Here is a 21,645-nt window from a genome sequence, read left to right as displayed (position 1 = left end):
TATCAATTGAAGATTTGCAGGGGTATCGGATGTTTGGAGAGTGTTGCGGCCCCTTCCAATGAAAACCAAGCACAGCGTCGTACACTGCATACTGGCCGTGCTTGGTATTGCAGCTCAATCCCATTCACTTGAATAAGTTACGTGACAAAGGAATGTGAGGTTATGAAGTGCTGCTAATACCTCAAACGCCTGGTCCACAGGGGTCCCAGGTGTCAGACCCCCACGGAACTTCAATTGATAACCAGACCTAACAATGGGTTATTAATTAAAGCCCAAAAAACCCCCTTTAAAGGGACAGATCAGCCATGCTCTGAACCACCATTACTAGACAGCAGGAAGGTAGAAGGGCAAACTAAACAAAGAAGCTGATCTTAAGTCAGACACCTCTTTATCCTACACCTTCACGACAGGCCAGCAAACACCCTAGATTCCAGACTGATACATGGTAACAGACTATAAGGATAGAAGATAAAGGACTGTCTACAACTGTAGCAAATCCTCAGCTGTGTTTTGTATTAGGTCAGCCTATTTTCAGCCTCTTGTTGCTAACAAGAACATCCCCATTCAGTGACAGAGAGCAGAGATTATTAAAGGGGTACCTACCATATTAACCAAACATGGCCGAGGTGGAAATATGGGTGCTCCTGTCCACCAGATTGGGGTTGAGAAAATAACTGAAAGCAGCGTTTCCCATATACCGACCACCTCCAGGAGATGGAGACAAGGCTAAGCCAAAAGAAATATCTCTTTAGGCCGGGGCCCCACGGACTGGAAATGCTGCGATTTGCCTTCAGCGGAGACGCTGCGGGAAAAATTGCGGCGTTGTACAGTGCAGGCAAAGTGGATGGGATTCATGCGAATACCATCCCCACTTTGCGGAATAGATTGCAGCATGGACACGCTGCAATTTGCAAAGCCGTTGCGGCTTTGCAAATCGCAGCATGTCAATTATATCTACAGAAACGCCGGCAGCTTTCCCGTATATATAATGTTAAGAGAGAGTCCGCAGAGGAAAACTCTGCGAACGTTCTCTTAAAAGCGCTGCGGAAAGAACCACAATGCATTCACGCAGCAGTTCTTCCCGCAGTGCTTTAGTGCTGCAGATACGGCCCGTGGGGCCTTAGCCTTAACGTGTTTCCGGAACTTACAGATTGTTGATCTATCTTTAGGGAAGGTCATCAATATGTGATTGATGGGGGTGGGGGTCGGGGGATCCAATGCCCAAAAACCCCACAGATCAGCTGGCTAAAAGGCCTACTATGCCGATGACATCATATTCATCAGTCAAAAGATAAAGCAGCAGCTCAGGCCCAATGAACTGAATGGGACTCGGATGCAATACCAAGCGCAGCCACATACAATGTACAGCGCTGTGCTTCGTATTCAGTAAAGATGGCACAATATGGCTGCTGTAATCACAGAAACATTGCGATCACTCCAACCAGCTGTTCTGTAAGGGGTTTTGAGTGTCAGAACCCCACCTATTACAAAATGATGATCTATCCTAAAAAACAGGACTTCAATATACAAGTCTCAGAAAAACCCTTTTATGCCAAAAGTGCCAAAAGTCAGTCAGTGCTGCACTTGGCTGTGAATACAGATATAGAGGAGATCTCTTCTTAACCCCTTTGAATTCATTTATTTTTTTATTTTTTCCATGCACTTCTCATCCGCTCCCGGGCACCACGTCTTGCATCTCTCGTACACACTGGGTTTTAATATTCAGATCCGACCCAGATATTAAAAAGAAACAAAGATTAAAAACAAACCAGACACCGCAGAATAAATAATCATAAAATTAAAAATATAAAAAAAGGAAGTAACAATGAAATTCAAGATTTTCCCTTTCCACTGGCAGCCCCCGTAATCCCGTCATGGAACGGTCGTCATCAGGTCCCGCTGGCCGCTGGGACAGTGATTGGCAGCAGAGCGGGGGAGGGGTCTCACAGTGCAGAGAATGGCGCATTGAGGATGGGGAGGGAAGACCACTCCCCTTTCCCCCCAGTGCACAGCAGGTTGGGTGGGTTGGTTGAGGCAGGGTCTCGCAGGACAAGACATAACTTAAGACTCTCCCCCGTCCCATAAAATAAAGGGAAAATAAAATAAAGGGAAAATAAAAGGACAGACATGATCTCCCAGCTGGCTCTGCCAACGTGCTGCTGTGAGAAATCCTAGGCCCGCAGAATTTCCTCGGTGTCTATAGCAGTCCTTTGCGGCTTATTCCGCGCACCGATCAAGTCTAAGATACCTGAGAATCGCTTCTGGTTTTCATCTCGTTATTATTTTACTTTTTTTTTTCCCACTTGAAGCAAAAGGCAGCCGATCAGTATCATAACTTCCCGGATTTCATGTAGGATGGGATGGAGCCGCGCTGCGTCAAGCCTTCAAAGCGTTTGTAGGTATAGTTTAGGAAAACCCAGTCCTTGGATTTGTAGTCTGGCTCTGTCGTGTTTGGCACTAGGATGAGAAGACAGAAAAGTTGTGTATAGAAAATGTGTATAGAGGCAACGGTCAAGGGAAAGAGCGAGAAGGAAAGTGGTCAAGAGGTAGCTGGAGAGAAAGGATAGATCGAGGAAGAAAGGACAGTAAGAGAAAAGGAAGAAAAATCAAGAAAGAGAGGGCAAGTGAAGACCGTGAATGAAAAGAGCAAGGAAAAAAAAAAAGAAAAAAAAAAGGAGGGAGCAGATAAGTGAATCTGAAAGACAATGTGTGCTAAGAAGCAAAAGAGAAAACAGAGCAAGTGAAAAAGGAGCGACAGAAAAGGAAAGCAAGTTAACAAAAAGAGGGCATCAGCAAGTAAAAAAGAAGGGTCAAGCATGCAAAAAAGAGGAAAAGCAAAAGGAGCGAGAGAAAAAAGAAAAAAAAAAAAAAAAAGAGGGTGAACAATAAAATGAGCGATCAAGTGATTGAAGAACCGAGCTCATAAGAGTGAGCAGTTGAAAAATCGAGAAGGTGAGGAAGCAATTGATGCCCACTGATGCTGTAAGGGATAGTGCTCATGGCAGACAGGTGTAGATTAGCACCAGAAAACATGAACACAAATGCCAGGTGCAGTGTAAACTGACACTTACCTGGCTGTAAAATATCTGATTCTGGGAATTCATCAAAGTTGGACGTGTCATCGATGCTTTTTATCTCTATGGTGATCGCGGCCGGTCTCTCCCTGAATGGGCAAAACATGACAGACTGAATGTTACAGATGGTGTACAGCATGGCACAGGCAACAGTTCTCAACACACTATCAGGCATCACACCCATATAGGGCACATGCATATAACAGTGTGGGATCTCCAGATAGAGTTACAGCCACCACTAGGGGGAGCTCACTGTAAAGAGATGTAGCTGAGCTCAGTGTATCACAGTATGCAGTATGTTCCTGAGCTCTACCTAGTGGTGACCGCAGGAAGATTTGCCCATGTAACTACGCCAACACAGGGGCTTTGGAGCTCAGTGTCAGATAAATAGTTCTTCCTTACCTGATGTGCCCCCAATCCACGCATTCAAAGAACGGATGACTTTTTATTTCCTCTACTCCATTTGCACCAATTCTGTTTTCAGCGTCTGTGCAGAACCTGCTTTAAGGAACAGAACATAAGGATATGGTGTATATGGGTCAGTAAATTTACTGACAACCCAGTACCTGATAAAAGATGATCCTGTGCCAGATCAAGCAAGAATTCACCAGATAGCACAGCACCTCAGGCCTTACCCTTATGCTAAAATATCTTACAGGCAGTAGGGGGCAGAAGAATCTGAGCTACAAGTATATCCAAGATCCTATATAGTAGTGGCTTGTAGTGTGCCATGTGCACAGGATCCACATCTTACTCCTGACTGTTCACTTATACACACAGCAAAGTAAATTTGTGTAGAGCCCACTTTGCCAGAACCTTCTAGCCATGTCCACTGAAGCTGCCCATGATTCCAGGGTGCTGTGTGTGGAAATGGCATGTACTGTCCTTTGTGAACACTCAGGGGTCACTGTACGGTAAATTTGTGCAGTGACTGGTTTACTGTGTATACATAGACCTCAGTAACTCACTATAATGACTTGTACACACCGCACATTAAATCTGTGCAAGGTGTCCTCCACCAGGATCTTCTAGCAATGTCCAGAAGCTCCCGGGATACTCTCCTTTTGTATACGGCGACATTACTGTCTGATGGGCTCAGGGGAGGGGGTTAGTAAGGCAGGTGGGGCCACAGCAGATAGCAATGTCATATCCACTTTTCAAGCACTACTGCTACTACTTGACTCCACAACCCTCCAATCTGTCTTTGGCCCCTGTATGTGCATGGTCACACCGACCTGAGAATTAAATCTTTGGACTTTTCAGATATTGGCACCTCAGGAGGAAACACGAGCGTCTCTTTCCAGGTCATCACTTTCCGATATGTCTCTTGTGGGGTTTCCGAGCAGAACGGAGGATATCCTGTCAGAATACAAACAATGCAATAAGGCCCTGCTTTATTATGTCCTTATTATAACAATATCACATGACTGGGGGGGGGGGGGGAGGTTAAGGGGAAGGTGGTCACCCTAATCTAAGAAACCACAAAATGTCATGCTGTGAGGGGGTACGTGGATATCAGTGCCATACCTATCAGCATCTCGTACATAATGACTCCCAGTGACCACCAGTCGCACAGCTTGTTGTACCCCGTCTGCATGAAGACCTCAGGTGCAATGTAGTCGGGGGTCCCAACCGTAGAGTATGCCTAAGGAATAAAAAAGGTAACATTAATGTAAAGACCACAGACCTATAACCATTCAAATAAAAAAATATACAGTAAAATTTCTTAAATCTGGCATCAATATGGAATCATAAATTCCAAATTATCAAATATTCTGGATTATTTAGAGAGTCCAGGAGGAGGAAACAACTACATCAGCTACTACAGTGATAGAAATTCTGCATTAGTCCATCCTGGTCACTTGGATCAGTGGAGATTTGATCTCAGGCATGGCTATTCATCCTTAGAATAAAGAGGATTCCCTGCTCAGCAGCCCACCACCTGGCTGTACAGAGAACTGCACATGATTCCAAACACTGCAGGAATTCTGAGCCTATAAGAAAGTGAAAAAACCTCACCAGCTGCCTCCGGTTCTTCTTCCAGGTTTCGGCCTTCCTCTTTGAGTTCATATTCTGAAAAGCTATTGAAAAAGTAAAGAAGGAGTGAATGTTAAAGTGCTCCTCTGACTTCTACCACCTTCACCTGTGCCAGGGTTTTAGAGATGAACAAACCAGATTCCTCCCAAATTTTCAAAAAAAGTTTCATGTTCTGGAAGATGATTTAAGAGGAAACTAAAGGAGCCCAGGAAAGGTGGAGGACACCAATTATTATACTATGGGGTCTAATGGCAGCACTTCCGGTTCAGGCTTAACCTAAACAGGCAATGAACTTTCTGATGTTTGCCCATCTCTAGTCTTAATATATCTTTATAGTGTTAATTCTCACTTTCTCTGACACAGAACTCTAAAACCCCTACATAGACCTAGAGTTCCAAGATAACAATTCTGTCTGCCACCACTAGGGGGCGCTAACTGCATACAAGGATATCGGATGACATCCGTCAGCACAGACAACTGGATCTACTGACTACTCACTGAAGTCACTGGGCGGGTTGTGGCTGAGATTCCTGTAGAATTCCGTTCGATGAGCTTTTTTCAGGCCGGTGCAAAGGCCAAAATCAGAGAGCTTGACATGACCCTGCAGTAACAGAAAAGACAACGTCACCATATGGGTATCCTCCACCAGCCTGCAGAGGTTGATAACAGGGAGCAAAAGATTGTATTTATCTACATAACCAATGGAGACAAAGAATACCAGACCTTAGCGTCCAGTAGAAGATTGTCCGGCTTAATGTCCCTATGAATGAATCCAAGCTGGTGAATAGCATCAATGGCCAGAACAGTCTCCGCAATGTAGAACTGAGTCTCCTCCTCCGAAAGAGTGTCCTTCTTCATGAGCAGCGTCATCATGTCACCTACACGGTGCACAGCAGAATAGTGAGTGCAGCACTGGAGTATAATACAGGATGTAACTCAGGATCAGTACAGAATAAGTAATGTATGTATGTACACAGTGACTACACCAGCAGAATAGTGAGTGCAGCTCTGGAGTATAATACAGGATGTAACTCAGGATCAGTACAGAATAAGTAATGTATGTATGTACACAGTGACTGCACCAGTAGAATAGTGAGTGCAGCTCTGGAGTATAATACAGAATGTAACTCAGGATCAGTACAGAATAAGTAATGTATGTATGTACACAGTGACTGCACCAGTAGAATAGTGAGCGCAGCTCTGGAGTATAATACAGGATGTAACTCAGGATCAGTACAGAATAAGTAATGTATGTATGTACACAGTGACTGCACCAGTAGAATAGTGAGTGCAGCTCTGGAGTATAATACAGAATGTAACTCAGGATCAGTACAGAATAAGTAATGTATGTATGTACACAGTGACTGCACCAGTAGAATAGTGAGCGCAGCTCTGGAGTATAATACAGGATGTAACTCAGGATCAGTACAGAATAAGTAATGTATGTATGTACACAGTGACTGCACCAGTAGAATAGTGAGTGCAGCTCTGGAGTATAATACAGGATGTAACTCAGGATCAGTACAGGATAAGTAATGTAATGTATGTACACAGTGACTGCACCAGCAGAATAGTGAGTGCAGCTCTGGAGTATAATACAAGATATGTAGGGACTTTGTGAAGGCAAACTATCTATGAGGTTACCTCCAGGTAAGAACTCCATGATCAGATACAGGTTCCTCTTGTCCTGGAAGCTGTAGAACATTTTCACCACCCAGGCCCCATCCGCTTCCACCAATATATCCCTCTCAGCTCTGATATGCGCCACCTGTATAGGGATATATAAGGGTTGTGACTCTTACACAATAAGATTTATCTGCAGTATTTTCTGACAAATTCTGTAAAAACAGAGCATCCTTTGTCTTGACTGAAATCCATGCCTCACCTGCTCCTTTTCCAACATGTCCGCTTTCCTGAGGATCTTCATTGCATAGATGTGTCCTGTGTCCTTCTTCTGAACAAGACGCACCTACGATCGTAAACAATAAAAAGGTGTATAAAGCCATCGCCAGTCTCTACTTATTTCAGATATTACCATTACAGGACTTACCTCTCCAAAAGCTCCCCTCCCGATAACCTTTAGTGACTCAAAATCATCCAAGCCCAGCCTAGTCCTCTTGAGCCGAAGAAATTCTGTCTCTTTCCGCGCATGCTGGGACCGCCTGAGTCTTTTCTACAGAGAGGAATCGCAAATAATTAGTGATTGGTTCTGTGACCTGTGCAGTTCCCAGTCCTAACACTAGAGGGCAGACAAATCATTAGTGACTTGTGCAGTTCCCAGTCCTAACACTAGAAGGCAGACAAATCATTAGTAACCAGTTCTGAAAAGTAAAGACTCATGCACAAGACTAAGTGTGCAGGTTCTTCTGACGTGGTGGCCCAATACTCAGGTCTGTTCCAATCATTATAGGGCCGGTCCAATCCTGCTCTGTGACATTGAAACAGAACCTCCCAGTGAAATAAATTGTGGCTGTAAGACATTCGGATGACACCCCAATACTTTCCGCTAAAAAATCTCAACTAACTTGGCATGCACCCTTGTGTGCATGAGGCCTAACTCTAGAAAGCAGACAATTCAGTGGTCCCTGCAATTCCTAGTCGCACCTTTAAAGGTCAGAAAACCCCTCCCCACACACAGTCCTGGATGAGTCAGGATACATTCAGAGACACTGTCACTTTAAACGACTATCACTCCATGGTGGCTTGGCCTTTATATATGACTAAGATCATGTCTGCAGCGCCTATAGATTTAGAGATATCGTTGCACCTTTCACTTAGACCAGTGTGCAGGAGAACACGAGCAGCTGACAGTACAGGGAGAGGAGAGAAGGACGTTATTATTCTCCTGTCAGATAATCCCAGGGGGAAGGGGCACCATGGACCTTATAATTTAACCCCTTAAGCACAAAAAAATTAAACACACACATTTGGTATCATTCAAAACAAAAGGTAACTAAAAAGTCTTATGTACCCACAAAACACAAGGTCTTGTAAAGCTACATCAAAATAAAACGTAAAAAGTTAAAGCCGGAACGAAGAGAGGGAAAAAAAAAATGTTACTGGTGTAAGGTTAAAATGTGTCATATCGCTAAAGGGTAAAAATGCAGATAAGGCAGCGGAATATTTATTTCAGCCATAAATTCAATATCTGCAATAAATAAAAGTAACATTTTCAGGAGAGTTTTTGCAATTTTACTGTGATCAGTTCTCAGTCCTAACACTAGAGGGCAGACAAGTCATTAGTGGTCAATCAATGTCTTTGTGTTTGGTGCAGTTCCAAGTCTTAAGACTAGAGGTCAGACAATTCCTTTGTGGACTGTGTGGGTCCTAGTCCTAACAGACCATTCATTTTCGAATAGTGTAGTTTGCAGTCCTACCATAAGAGGGCAGAAAAACTTGTTTCTCGTTTCCCCACTTACCTCGTCATCTCCTAGCCCCTCCTCCTCCATGGCGATTTCCAATTTCTTTTGCCTGTGGGGGTAAAATCATAAATTCCATTATGACAGAGTGAAACATGTGACCATGGTCTGGACCATTGTAACGATAACATGTCATGTGACCATGGTCTGGACCATTGTAACGATAACATGTCATGTGACCATGGTCTGGACCATTGTAACGATAACGTCATGTGACCATGTTCTGGACCATTGTAACTATAACGTCATGTGACCATGTTCTGGACCATTGTAACTATAACGTGTCATGTGACCATGGTCTGGACCATTGTAACTATAACGTGTCATGTGACCATGGTCTGGACCATTGTAACGATAACATGTCATGTGACCATGGTCTGGACCATTGTAACGATAACGTGTCATGTGACCATGGTCTGGACCATTGTAACGATAACGTCATGTGACCATGGTCTGGACCATTGTAACGATAACATGTCATGTGACCATGGTCTGGACCATTGTAACAATAACGTCATGTGACCATGGTCTGGACCATTGTAACGATAACATGTCATGTGACCATGGTCTGGACCATTGTAACGATAACATGTCATGTGACCATGGTCTGGACCATTGTAACGATAACATGTCATGTGACCATGTTCTGGACCATTGTAACGATAACGTCATGTGACCATGTTCTGGACCATTGTAACTATAACGTGTCATGTGACCATGGTCTGGACCATTGTAACTATAACGTGTCATGTGACCATGGTCTGGACCATTGTAACGATAACGTGTCATGTGACCATGGTCTGGACCATTGTAACGATAACATGTCATGTGACCATGGTCTGGACCATTGTAACTATAACGTGTCATGTGACCATGGTCTGGACCATTGTAACGATAACATGTCATGTGACCATGGTCTGGACCATTGTAACGATAACATGTCATGTGACCATGGTCTGGACCATTGTAACGATAACGTCATGTGACCATGGTCTGGACCATTGTAACGATAACGTCATGTGACCATGTTCTGGACCATTGTAACTATAACGTGTCATGTGACCATGGTCTGGACCATTGTAACGATAAAGTGTCATGTGACCATGGTAACGATAACATGTCATGTGACCATGGCCTGGACCATTGTAACGATAACATGTCATGTGACCATGGTCTGGACCATTGTAACGATAACATGTCATGTGACCATGGTCTGGACCATTGTAACAATAACATGTCATGTGACCATGGTCTGGACCATTGTAACGATAACATGTCATGTGACCATGTTCTGGACCATTGTAACGATAACGTCATGTGACCATGTTCTGGACCATTGTAACTATAACGTGTCATGTGACCATGGTCTGGACCATTGTAACTATAACGTGTCATGTGACCATGGTCTGGACCATTGTAACGATAACGTGTCATGTGACCATGGTCTGGACCATTGTAACGATAACGTGTCATGTGACCATGGTCTGGACCATTGTAACGATAACGTGTCATGTGACCATGGTCTGGACCATTGTAACGATAACATGTCATGTGACCATGGTCTGGACCATTGTAACGATAACATGTCATGTGACCATGGTCTGGACCATTGTAACAATAACATGTCATGTGACCATGGTCTGGACCATTGTAACGATAACATGTCATGTGACCATGGTCTGGACCATTGTAACTATAACGTGTCATGTGACCATGGTCTGGACCATTGTAACTATAACGTGTCATGTGACCATGGTCTGGACCATTGTAACGATAACATGTCATGTGACCATGGTCTGGACCATTGTAACGATAACATGTCATGTGACCATGTTCTGGACCATTGTAACGATAACGTCATGTGACCATGTTCTGGACCATTGTAACTATAACGTGTCATGTGACCATGGTCTGGACCATTGTAACGATAACATGTCATGTGACCATGGTCTGGACCATTGTAACGATAACATGTCATGTGACCATGGTCTGGACCATTGTAACGATAACATGTCATGTGACCATGGTCTGGACCATTGTAACTATAACGTGTCATGTGACCATGGTCTGGACCATTGTAACGATAAAGTGTCATGTGACCATGGTAACGATAACATGTCATGTGACCATGGCCTGGACCATTGTAACGATAACATGTCATGTGACCATGGTCTGGACCATTGTAACGATAACATGTCATGTGACCATGGCCTGGACCATTGTAACGATAACATGTCATGTGACCATGGTCTGGACCATTGTAACGATAACATGTCATGTGACCATGGTCTGGACCATTGTAACGATAAAGTGTCATGTGACCATGGTAACGATAACATGTCATGTGACCATGGCCTGGACCATTGTAACGTTAACGTCATGTGACCATGGTCTGGACCATTACATCCCCAGCCCCAGTACCTGGTCTCCCGCTCCTCATGCTGTAGGATCAGGTTACTGTAGAAGGTTTCCAGCGTCAGTTTGGCGACCGTCACTCTCTCTCGGGTGTGGTTACTCATGGGAAAGGCGGTGGCGTTCCCGGCAGTCATTGCCATAGTAACAAGCACTAACAAAAAAAAAAAAAAAAAAAAAAAGACACTTAAATTACTGAAAATGGAAAATTAAAGGAACAGACCACACCTGGGGGGGGACACTGGATTGCTCCATATACCTCACAAGGGGAGAATTCAAATCTACTTAAGTAAATGTTGCAATACTGGACACAAACTGTGCACAGGGGTGGTGCTGTTTCTAAGTAACCATAAAGTGGCGGCACATACTATTAGCTTATGCTGTTCTCTGTTATCAGCCAGTCTGGACTGATGTCAGAGGTAGGGGACAGCTTGTAGTGCAGGAGGGTGCGGTGGTGAAGTGATGTACGGTTACGACAGGAAGGAAGAGGCTGCCACTCCTCACAGATGGGGCGAGGCGCAGTATGTGGCATGTCCATGTGGGGGGAAAAAGCCCTCCATAGTGGTGCAGTCTTCTACTACTACCCCCAGCATAAAAGCCCAAAATGATGTGGAGATACTACTGAAGTTATAAGGATTCAAAGAGCGCCCCATAGTGGTATAGTCTGTTAGAACTCCCAATATAAACGCCCTGAATTGGGGAAGATCATTGAAGTTATTGGGGAGCAAACTACTACTAAAACCTGCAGCTTATGGCGACATTTACAAACTTGTTACAAGCTACAACTCCAGCGTGACCCAATATCCTGAGAGTTGTAGTTTTGCCACAGGTTGATATACTCTTATCTACTATCCCCCCCTCCCCCTTCCTATACAGACTCTCAGTTTCAATCACAACAGCCTCCACCGGATAAGAGAAATGCAAAGATCAGAAACCACAGAGTAGAAGCAAGGGTTAACCTCAAGCCCCATCCCCAATTACTGAGAATTCAATGGGGTCTGCGATTGACCGCTGGAGCATCCATCAGAACCACTATGCATCCATTTATCTACTGCGGCGGGATTATGTAAACCTACCAGCAAGGGTCACTCCATTCCATAAATCTGAATAGGAGTCTTGTAATACTAAATCTCCCCAACAGGGGCCACTGCAGCGAAAACAAGAGGCTGAAGGGAGCAGCATCCTGGTTTATGAATAGAATATAAGGACTACAGTAATGACTGACACAAAGCCCAGACAGCACAGAAAACTTGAGGGAAGGAGGTAACTGAACAGATCAAGGCACCATTCAGGGTCTGTGAAAAGTTGGGTAACACTTAGCAGCGGAAAAGTTATTTAAGCAGTTTATTGTATAATATGTTAAAGCAACACCATCCCCTTTTTCCCCCACCAGACATGACGCCCCTGTCTGTAGATCAGAGGAATCCCGGCTCCCTGCTCTGCATTTTTTGGCGTCTGCAGCTATTTTTAGGAGTTTGTTGAAAGGAGGGACTTGTGGAAAAAGTGAAGTAGGAGAGTGGCGGATGATGAGCGCACTACAATCCCCCTACAGCTACTCAGCTGTCCTAGAACCGAGAGTGGCAAACCTGCCCCTAGAATACGTAACATCACTGCAGCAGATTCAGGACAAACTGTAGCTCACCCCAAAACGTCCAGACCACCTCACACCCCCACAGGAGGAACCAGAGCCCAGTACACCCTATGTCTACAGACCCCAGACTAGAACCTGCCCCTAATATACTAACTCCAGAACAGAAACCCCCCTCCATCTGTATACATAGCCCAGCCCAGAACCTCATCTCATGTAGACCCCAACCCAAAGCCCCATGTAACAGACTCCCAGTCCAGAAACCCCCCTCCATCTGTATACCTAGCCCAGAACCTCATGTAGACCCCAACCCAGAACCCCCATGTAACAGACTCCCAGTCCAGAAACCCACCGATATACAAACCCAAGCCCACAACCCTACAATATACATACCCTAGTCAAAAACCTCCTCACATATAGACCCCAACCCAGAACCCACCTCCTGCATAGACTTCAGACTAGAAGAAACAGACCCCAGGTACAATTTTCTGCCCCCACCCTTCATATACACAGCCCAGACCATAACACCCCTTTCCCTGGTTAAAGACCCCAGACCAGCTTTAGACTTTCCTTCCGGGGGGGTTATCAGGAATGAACTAGGTCCATAAATGAGTTCAGTTACAGCCACCATAGGGATCACCATGGAGGTTTTATTCCGTCACAGAGTCAAATAAATGTACCGCTCCCCCCATCCTCTGTTACACTATCTACCATGCAGTCCTGGCCTACAAGAACCTGGGAAGACGAGAAGAAAACAACGTCCCCGGCCTAGCCAAGCCTTGCGCACAACCTCTTACCAGGACTGTGTTCTTCGAAGCCGCCGGGCCCTTGGAGGACACAGGAGCCTACAGGGCCGGATCTTGTTGTTGTTTTGCACATTATATAGAAAGACCTGATGTAACCAGGAAACCTAAGAGCAGCGGACAAATATTACACACTGGGGCCCCCCGGGACCCGCAGCCTCGTGCCAGCCTGTCACTGCGTAACACAACAGTTCACACATTACAACGCTACCATGTCTTGTACTGATGATATAACCCAGTCACATCCAAAGCTGCAATCACAATTCCATTATAAACGCAGCTTCCAATGTGACTGGAGATAAGATCAGAATGGTCAGCTGAGCAGTGCGATGCGACGGAAGTAATTAAAGAAATTGCCAATTACACTGAGACGGCAGCTTCGGATATGACTGGAGTATGCAATCATAATCCAGCTGACCAATATAATCTTATACTCCAGTCATAGTCCATAGTATAGTTGCCACTTTGGATGTGACTGGAGTATAAAATCAGAATGGTTAGATGATCTGTCATTGCAGCTTTGGAAAAGACTGTACACAATCTCAATTCAGTTTGCCATCAAGTTATACTCCAGTCACATCAAAAGCTGCAGTTAAAAAAAAAATTATCTGACCGTTACAATATTACACTCCAATCACATCCAAATCTGCAAACACAGATCAGTTCACAAACAAGAGGTGCCATAACCTTCAGAACACTACGCGAGAGCATGCAATCCTCATGAAGGCCCTGAACAAGCAAGGGTGCAGGTAGGTGCAGACAGAGATAGGAATAATCTGTCAGAAAGCAGCTCTGGATGCAAATGGAGTATAACACAGGATGATTATAGTAAGATGTGGAGGATCAGACTCCACAGCTCTGGACCCTGGTCTACAGACAGGGTTAAATGCTCTGGTTAAATGCTATATAAAGGGGGGTTACTCAGTGGTTAGCACTGCAGACTTGCAGCGCTGGGTCCTGGGTTCGAATCCTGCCAGGAACAACATCTACAAGCAGTTTGTATGTTCTCCCCGTGTTTGCATGGATTTCCCTTCCATACTACAAAGACATATGAATAGGAAAAAAATGTACATTGTGATCCCTATATGGGGCTCACAATCTACAGAAAAAAAAAAAAAAAAAAACTGTATAAATGGTGGACATCTTGAGACTTATACGAGAAGCTATTGCGTAACTACAACTCATGACATGCTGGAAGTTGTAGTTCTCAAGCCTTGCAGGAATCTTACTACGAGTTATCCGTCCCCACCAAACTGCGGGGAGGGGAAGAAGAGGAATAAGCAGAGATTTAGTCAATAATCAGGTGGTTACAGAGACAAGACAAAAGGACCTGAGGTCACCTGACCAATAAGAGGAGAAAAAGGAAGAGAGCATCAATGAACAATAAAGTGTCAAGAGGGTGCAAGGGCCGAGCCGTGCGACAACAGCTGTGAGTACCGCAACACAGCCCACACACATGAGGAGGATCAACTGTGCTCAGAATTAACGGGACCACCCACCATCATCATCATAAGGAACTGCACCATCCATGTGCTCCTGTACTATATGTACTAAAATGGTGTGCTAGAAAGACATGGCTGCTGTCATCTAGAAACAGCGCCACACCTGTCCATGGGTTGTGTTTGGTATTACAGTCTACCTTCATCTAGAAACAGATACTTGACGCTTCACACAATTATATCCATTCTGTCCTGGAGATCAGACCCTTAGACATAAGACTGGCTGTTAGCACAACTTCATGAAGAGGCCCCACAGAGGCCAGAACAATACATTGTGCCTTGTCCCATGGTTGGTGGCGCTCATCCAGGACATTCCAGCAGCTGTGAACTAGTGATGGCTGATGCTGTGCAGTGACGTTACAGTGTATCAGGAGAGGAATGCTACATCCTGAGAGCGCCTACTTCTACAGACTCTGCAACCCACAAGTGATGCAATGAGCGGTGCTGAGAACATTACTAGTAAAGAGGAAGAAGGAGGAGGAACCAGGTACACCACAAAAACCGTAATCCCCATAGTGACCTCCATCTCTCATGTAACCGGAGGGGGGGTCAATGATATCACTGAATCTAAGGAAAGAGCCGGGTATAATACGTCATGTAGTAATAGGAAATTATATAAATCCTCTACTGCCATACTGTTACATCTAAAAATAATGGTCACCCAGCTTTCCTAAACACCCAATTAGAGGGATGTTTGGATGATACATCAATATGGACATTATTATAATACTGCCCCCTGTGCACAAGAATATAACCACTATAAAACTACCCCCTATATACAAGAATTTAACTACTATAATACTGCTTCTATGTACAAGAATATAACTATTATAATACTGCTCCTATGTACAAGAATATAACTACTATAATACTGCTCCTATGTACAAGAATATAACTACTATAATACTGCTCCTATGTACAAGAATATAACTACTATAATACTGCCCCCTATGTACAAGGCTATAACTACTATAATACTGCCCCCTATGTACAAGAATATAACTACTATAATACTGCTCCTATGCACAAGAATATAACTACTATAATACTGCCCCTTATGTACAAGAATATAATTACTATAATACTGTCCCTATGTACAAGAATATAACTACTATAATACTGTCCCTATGTACAAGAATATAACTACTATAATACTGCTCCAATGTACAAGAATATAACTACTATAATACTGCTCCAATGTACAAGAATATAACTACTATAATACTGCTCCTATGTACAAGAATATAATTACAGTAGTTATCAGTAGTGATGACACGGTGTTGCGGTTTGCCCTGTTGCTGATGTTTCGCTCCTCACTGTCACATATCGCACTTACTCCTCCTCTCACACCTGTGTACATATCTCTGGTTGGGGGGAGGGGTGTACAGTACTACTCTAATCAGATATCAGGCGGTGACATCATCCTGTGAACTGGAGAAACGGAAGCAAAGCCTCCATGAAACAAAGTAAGACCTGAATGAAGTAAAGTCTTTATACATCACACTCCCTCGTACAAAAGTATTAGAGCACCAGTCACCAGCTCAGACTACATCCATAGACTAGTCACCCAGCTGAACTTTCCCATACAGATGTTACCAAAATTTCCGTTCATGCTAGTTTTTAAGATTATGAAAAGAATTCCAATTCAGTGAAGACTGACACATAGAACATAGGATCATAACAAAGGTACAATCAGGTTGATCTTGGTGTCCACGTATAAGGTACGATGACTAGAGATGACACACAAGAACATTTCAGCTGTTATATCATAGGCTAATAATTATACAGGCAGATAAGCGGAGTCATTAGGCAAATACATGTGTAATGCTCAGGAGTGAGGCGTGTCAGAGCCTCGTGCCTTACACGTGAGGAAACAAAGCGTCATGATAACTGTATGCCATGCTGCTGGGTAAACAGGGATACCACTCATTGGGTTTACACTGGCGCTGCCACATGCACTGGACATAACTAATATCTACGGCTCCAAATTTGTACCTGTGGCCCTCTAGTGTTCTCCTTTCCGCGTAGACTGCGACTCATTAATTATGGGGGGATCCTGGTGCAAAGAACCAATAACAATACTAAGATAGAATGTGTGTAATACCACATTTCACCAGTAGTGGCCACTGCAGGAAAATCAATGAATGAAAACCACTGTGATCGCTGTAGCCAATCTCTGGGGGTCATCTCACTAAAGACACCTCATATGGAAGCTAGATCCCAGGGGGAGGCAGATGATACACAGGGCACCCCAAAATCCAGACTACAATGACTAAGATTATATATATATATATATATATATATATATATATATATATATATATATATATATATATATATATATATATATTACATGGGCAATTAAAAAAAAAAACATGGCTGCTTTCTACCATGAAGAGCTCCACACTGGACATAACCTGTATACAAGTTCTAATGTGCCCCAACCATCTTATGCCACACCCCCGAACCATTGGCGATGCTTCAAAATAACTAGAAATATGCCTTTGATAAAGGCCCCTTCATATCAAATGGGAGGTGGATGTTATACCACGGACACCCTTCTGCTCAAAAAGATGTCAATACCAAGAAAAACTATAGCTCACCCCGCAAAAAACAAGCGCTTGTATACCAAAAACCAAAGCATGGGAAAGCTATCTATGAGGCAAAGGGTTAAGGCTGTGCAGGCGCTCAGTCAGACAGTGCAGATTCTATCAGCAGAGAAGGAGAGAAATATCCACAGAAAACAAGTAATGGACATCTAATCTAGAGGTGTGTAAGGAGCGGGGGAGGTGGTGTCAATCATACAGCTCTACTGACGCCGCAGAACTACAACTCTCAGTATGCCATAGGGGCAAGGGGGTGGCTGTTTGTTTAGGATAGCCTAGTGTGATCAGAACCAGAAATGCTGGTCATAGAAAGAATAGATAGATAGATAGATAGATAGATAGATAGATAGATAGATAGAACTCCAAAAAAGCAGGAGGTTTATTGCCTCATACTGCGATGTTTCGGCTCCAAGAGTCTGTTTTCAAGGAGCCAAAACGTCGCAGTATGAGGCAATAAAACTCCTTCACTTTTTTTCACTATTCTTGGTGTGCCGCCTGCTTTTTTGGAGTTATATTGAACGGGACAAATCCTTTTGCCATTGGTGAGCACCCTATGCCTAGACTGGAGCGGTCATATATATATTTTGTCTAGATAGATAGATAGAAACAGATAGATACAGACAGATAGATAGGAGATAGATAGATAGAATATGAGAAAGACAGAGATAGATACGGTAGATATAAATGGATACATTGGTAGATATGAGAGATAAATAGATACTGTATGTGATGGATATAAAAAAAAACATGAGATAGATATTTGGAAATGGTATGTGATAGATATATTTAGATACTTCATGAGACAGAGGTATATGATAACTAGATAAACATGTGACAGACATTACTATATCAGATAGATAGATGTTAATAGATATGAGACAGATACTGTATGAGATAGATAGATAGATAGATAGATAGATAGATAGATGACACTGTATGCGCCTCCTCACCAGTGCTAAAGTGATATACAATGGGCCGGAAACAATGTCATACACTGTACACACAGCAACCTCTGCAGGAATACCCAGCACACAACACATCACTCAGGGGACTCTACAGCTGGGCTGACCCCACAACTCGCAGCACAGCCCTAACATATAAGGGTATCCTCCCCACCTCCCCAGGGCAGGTTTTAAGTGTCTGATGACTGAGGGTCCAAGAACCCCATATAGATAGAGCCTTGGTCACACTGCCTGATGGGAACATTCTAAATTACACCTCACAAAGCTCAGTGTATATATATATATATATATATATATATATATATATGTCCCCCCCAGGGCAGGTGATAAGGGTCTGATGACTATGGGTCTGAGCACTGGGCGCCCCTATACCCCATCTGGTCACACTGTATACACCTCTAGTGACCCCCAGATCTCCGCTTCATGAGAACATTTTAGAATACACTCTACACAAACCTAACACTTCTCAGAGCTGAGTCTCTGTGACAATCTCACCCAATCCTCTGCGAACTAACCAGCCTGTCACATTGTACCAAACCCTCAGCTCACACAAGATGAAACTGTACCAAACCCTGAGCTGTGAGAAGTATGAGGTCTGGATGTAAACAATGACGTGTCCAGTCACTGACAGCAAGCAGAGGTCCTGATCAGACACATAATAATATACACATGTGTGTGCCCGCCAGGTGGCCTCACCTCCTCAGTGCCCCTTTTCCCCGGGCTGACGTCCTCTCACACCGGTAACCAGTCTCCGCACTGAGCAGCTCCTCGTCCTCCGGCAGCTCCAGCAGCCACTTCTCGCGAGATCTGCGCACCTGTCCCGGCATCCCACCCCCCTGTCACACCCGCAGTCTGAGCGCCGGGACACACCCCCTCCACTCCATCACTGCGCTCTCTGAGTCAGTCCCATAACTAGAGGCCAAACAGAATCACGAACTTCCATTTTGTTGTGGATTAATATCGTACAACTATATAGATAGTCGTCAAGAAAATGGGCGTGAACATGGGGACACGTATTCTAAATATTTATTTTGCATTGATGAATAGCGAGCGGAAGTGACGTAATTTCGCTTGTGCTTTCAAATTTTCTGGTGCACTTGACCGGTGACTTACTATGGACAAGTGCATGTTCAAAGCCTCGACAACTTTATTGATAAAAATGTTTTAAAATTAGTCTGTTAAATATATTTAGTAAGTCATATAAAACATGAGGTGTATAGTACCACATGCTTTGGATTTATATATATAATGCTGTTATGTATCAATAGAGCTTCCATATGCAGAGATCATAGACTTAAAGGGATTGTCCAGGAAATCCAGTTTTTATCCTGGAGGCCAGGAAGGTGTAAAAAAAAAAAACCCCAAAAAGACTCCCCATACCAGTCCCTGGTTCTCAGGGGTCTCCCGCCTCTGCCCAGTATTGTGGCGCCCACCAGGGCTTTCCGCACATAACTGCTGATCAGCAGCCTAAGGAAAGGAGCCGAAACGTCACTCAGATACGTCACCTGTGTGATGTCACCGTCTATTGACAGATCCATGAAAACAGACAAAGATAGGTCAAGTACAAGTGCTATTGCACCTAATGATTGATGACTCCGCCCCCTGGACACCCTCACCACACTCCCTGGTGGGGGATTGTGCAGAAAACAAAAAGTCACAAGTTGTTTTTTTTTGTTCTAAAAATCATTAAAATAAATGGGGCAGGTTTTTTTTAATTAGGATTAATAAGCTATTTTTTTTTTATTTTTTTTGGGGGGTGGGGGGTTTGTACCCACTTATCCAACAGAAGCGCGGCATTAGTGTTGGATTTATTATCATTTAAGGCAGTATGTTTCAACGCGCAGGTGCTCGACCCAGTGGAGGGTGTGCCTGATTTTTGAAGAGGCTTAAAACAGACGTGTTAAAAATATGGCTCTTGAACCGCCATTTTTCACTGTTGTTCTCATGAAGCCTTAGGGCCCCTTCACACGGAGTTTATGCTTCGTGTATTCTGTACATTTTACACGTGTAAAAATACATGTGTAAAATGTAGTTAGCCATTGAGTTCAATGGCATGTTCGTATAACGCGCGTCCTTTTGCGTATGTCTTTTTGCATGCGCGCACAAGAAGACGTGCGTTATATGAACATGCCATTGAATTCAATGGCTAACTACATTTTACACATGTATTTTTACACGTGTAAAATGAACAAAATGAGCGGAGTGTATACAGAATACACAGAGTGTAAACTCCTTCTGAAGGGGCCTTTAGGATGACCCGATACAACATGTTAAAAAAAATCTCCATTAAATTAGAAATAAATTGTAAAACCTTTGATCCTCTAGTGTCTTATTCAGACCATGGTGAAATTATTTATGAAAATTATATTCTTTTTACACAAAATATTATACCTGTTGTGTAACTTTTTAAAAAAGGTCTTTAATATCTCTAGGTTGAGGGATCACAATGCACATTTATTTTCCTATCAGTATATCTTTGTAGTATGGGAGGAAATCCACGCAAATACGAGTAGAAGATACAAACTCCTTGCAGATGTTGTTCCTGGCGGGATTCAAACCCACAACTCCAACGCTGCACTGAGCCACCATGTTCCCCCTATAGGTTGAGATTTCATCATTTGAAGTTCTAGGCCCAAAGCCTGCTAAGAGATTCTGGAACCATCGGCAGGTGCTGTGTTGTCACGGAGACCTTGTTTGGGTCCAAATCACCATTTATATTGATGTTTCTACATAGATACCTGTCAACTTTTCAATGTTTGCAGAAAACCTGGCACAGTGTGAAAATTTTTGTTTGACCTCGCCCCCTTTTGGGAAAGCCTTTCCTTTTTAGTGACAGATGCTAAGGCTAGGTTCACACTTGCTCCATGCATTCCGTAATTTGTTTCTGCCGTGAGACTTCAATGACAGAGAGCTTGCCCACTAAAACAGCAGTTACCTGCTGACACCCGCGGACCCCGTAGACAATAATGGGGTCCGGTAGCTATTCGCTGGTTTTAGGGTAAGTTCACACAGAGTTTTTTGGTCAGGATTTTGAGGCCGTATCCACCTCAAAATCCTGATCAAAAAGACGGCTCCCATTGAAATCAATGGGAGCCGCTCAGGTCTTTTTTGTTGGAGCTGTTTCTTCCGGCCCCCCGGAAAAAAGAAGCGAGATGCTCATTCTTCAGGCCGTTTCGCTTCACGATTCAGCCTAAAGACACTCCCTCCTCCGGACTAGGCTTGGGCCTAATCCGGAGCGGAGTGCG

At 43.8% G+C, this 21,645-nt stretch overlaps 1 protein-coding gene across 2 annotated transcripts; it reads right to left on the bottom strand.

The window, feature by feature from the left end:
* Positions 1 to 1,083: 1,083 nt before the first annotated feature.
* On the bottom strand, positions 1,084 to 19,196 carry STK38L (serine/threonine kinase 38 like). Of its 2 annotated transcripts, none has more exons than XM_075274891.1 (14): positions 19,097 to 19,196; positions 10,952 to 11,096; positions 8,531 to 8,582; positions 7,162 to 7,284; positions 6,997 to 7,080; positions 6,756 to 6,879; positions 5,835 to 5,989; positions 5,610 to 5,712; positions 5,094 to 5,155; positions 4,602 to 4,719; positions 4,310 to 4,433; positions 3,477 to 3,575; positions 3,072 to 3,163; positions 1,084 to 2,457 (listed from the first exon to the last, which is right to left on the bottom strand). In XM_075274891.1, the coding sequence occupies exons 2-14, from the start codon at positions 11,083 to 11,085 to the stop codon at positions 2,330 to 2,332; spliced, it is 1,398 nt and encodes a 465-aa protein (XP_075130992.1). In that variant the 5' UTR covers positions 11,086 to 11,096; positions 19,097 to 19,196; the 3' UTR covers positions 1,084 to 2,329. The 2 variants fall into 2 exon arrangements, with proteins under 2 accessions (XP_075130992.1, XP_075130993.1); XM_075274892.1 differs by having other exon boundaries at positions 3,477 to 3,572.
* Positions 19,197 to 21,645: the final 2,449 nt, after the last annotated feature.

The sequence above is a fragment of the Leptodactylus fuscus genome, chromosome 5 (genome assembly GCF_031893055.1).
Source record: "Leptodactylus fuscus isolate aLepFus1 chromosome 5, aLepFus1.hap2, whole genome shotgun sequence".
Lineage (NCBI taxonomy): Eukaryota > Metazoa > Chordata > Amphibia > Anura > Leptodactylidae > Leptodactylus > Leptodactylus fuscus.
The sequence above is the reverse complement of the archived record's forward strand: the minus strand, read 5'-3'. Positions and strand labels throughout refer to the sequence as shown.

Coding starts and splice junctions, on each gene's coding strand:
- STK38L (XM_075274891.1), bottom strand. CDS start 11,085: ATGGCAATGACTGCCGGGAACGCCACCGCCTTTCCCATGAGTAACCAC. Junction 7,285..8,530: donor AGGGGCTAGGAGATGACGAG/GTAAGTGGGGAA, acceptor TCCTCTCTGTAG/AAAAGACTCAGGCGGTCCCA. Junction 4,434..4,601: donor TATGTACGAGATGCTGATAG/GTATGGCACTGA, acceptor GTATTCTGACAG/GATATCCTCCGTTCTGCTCG.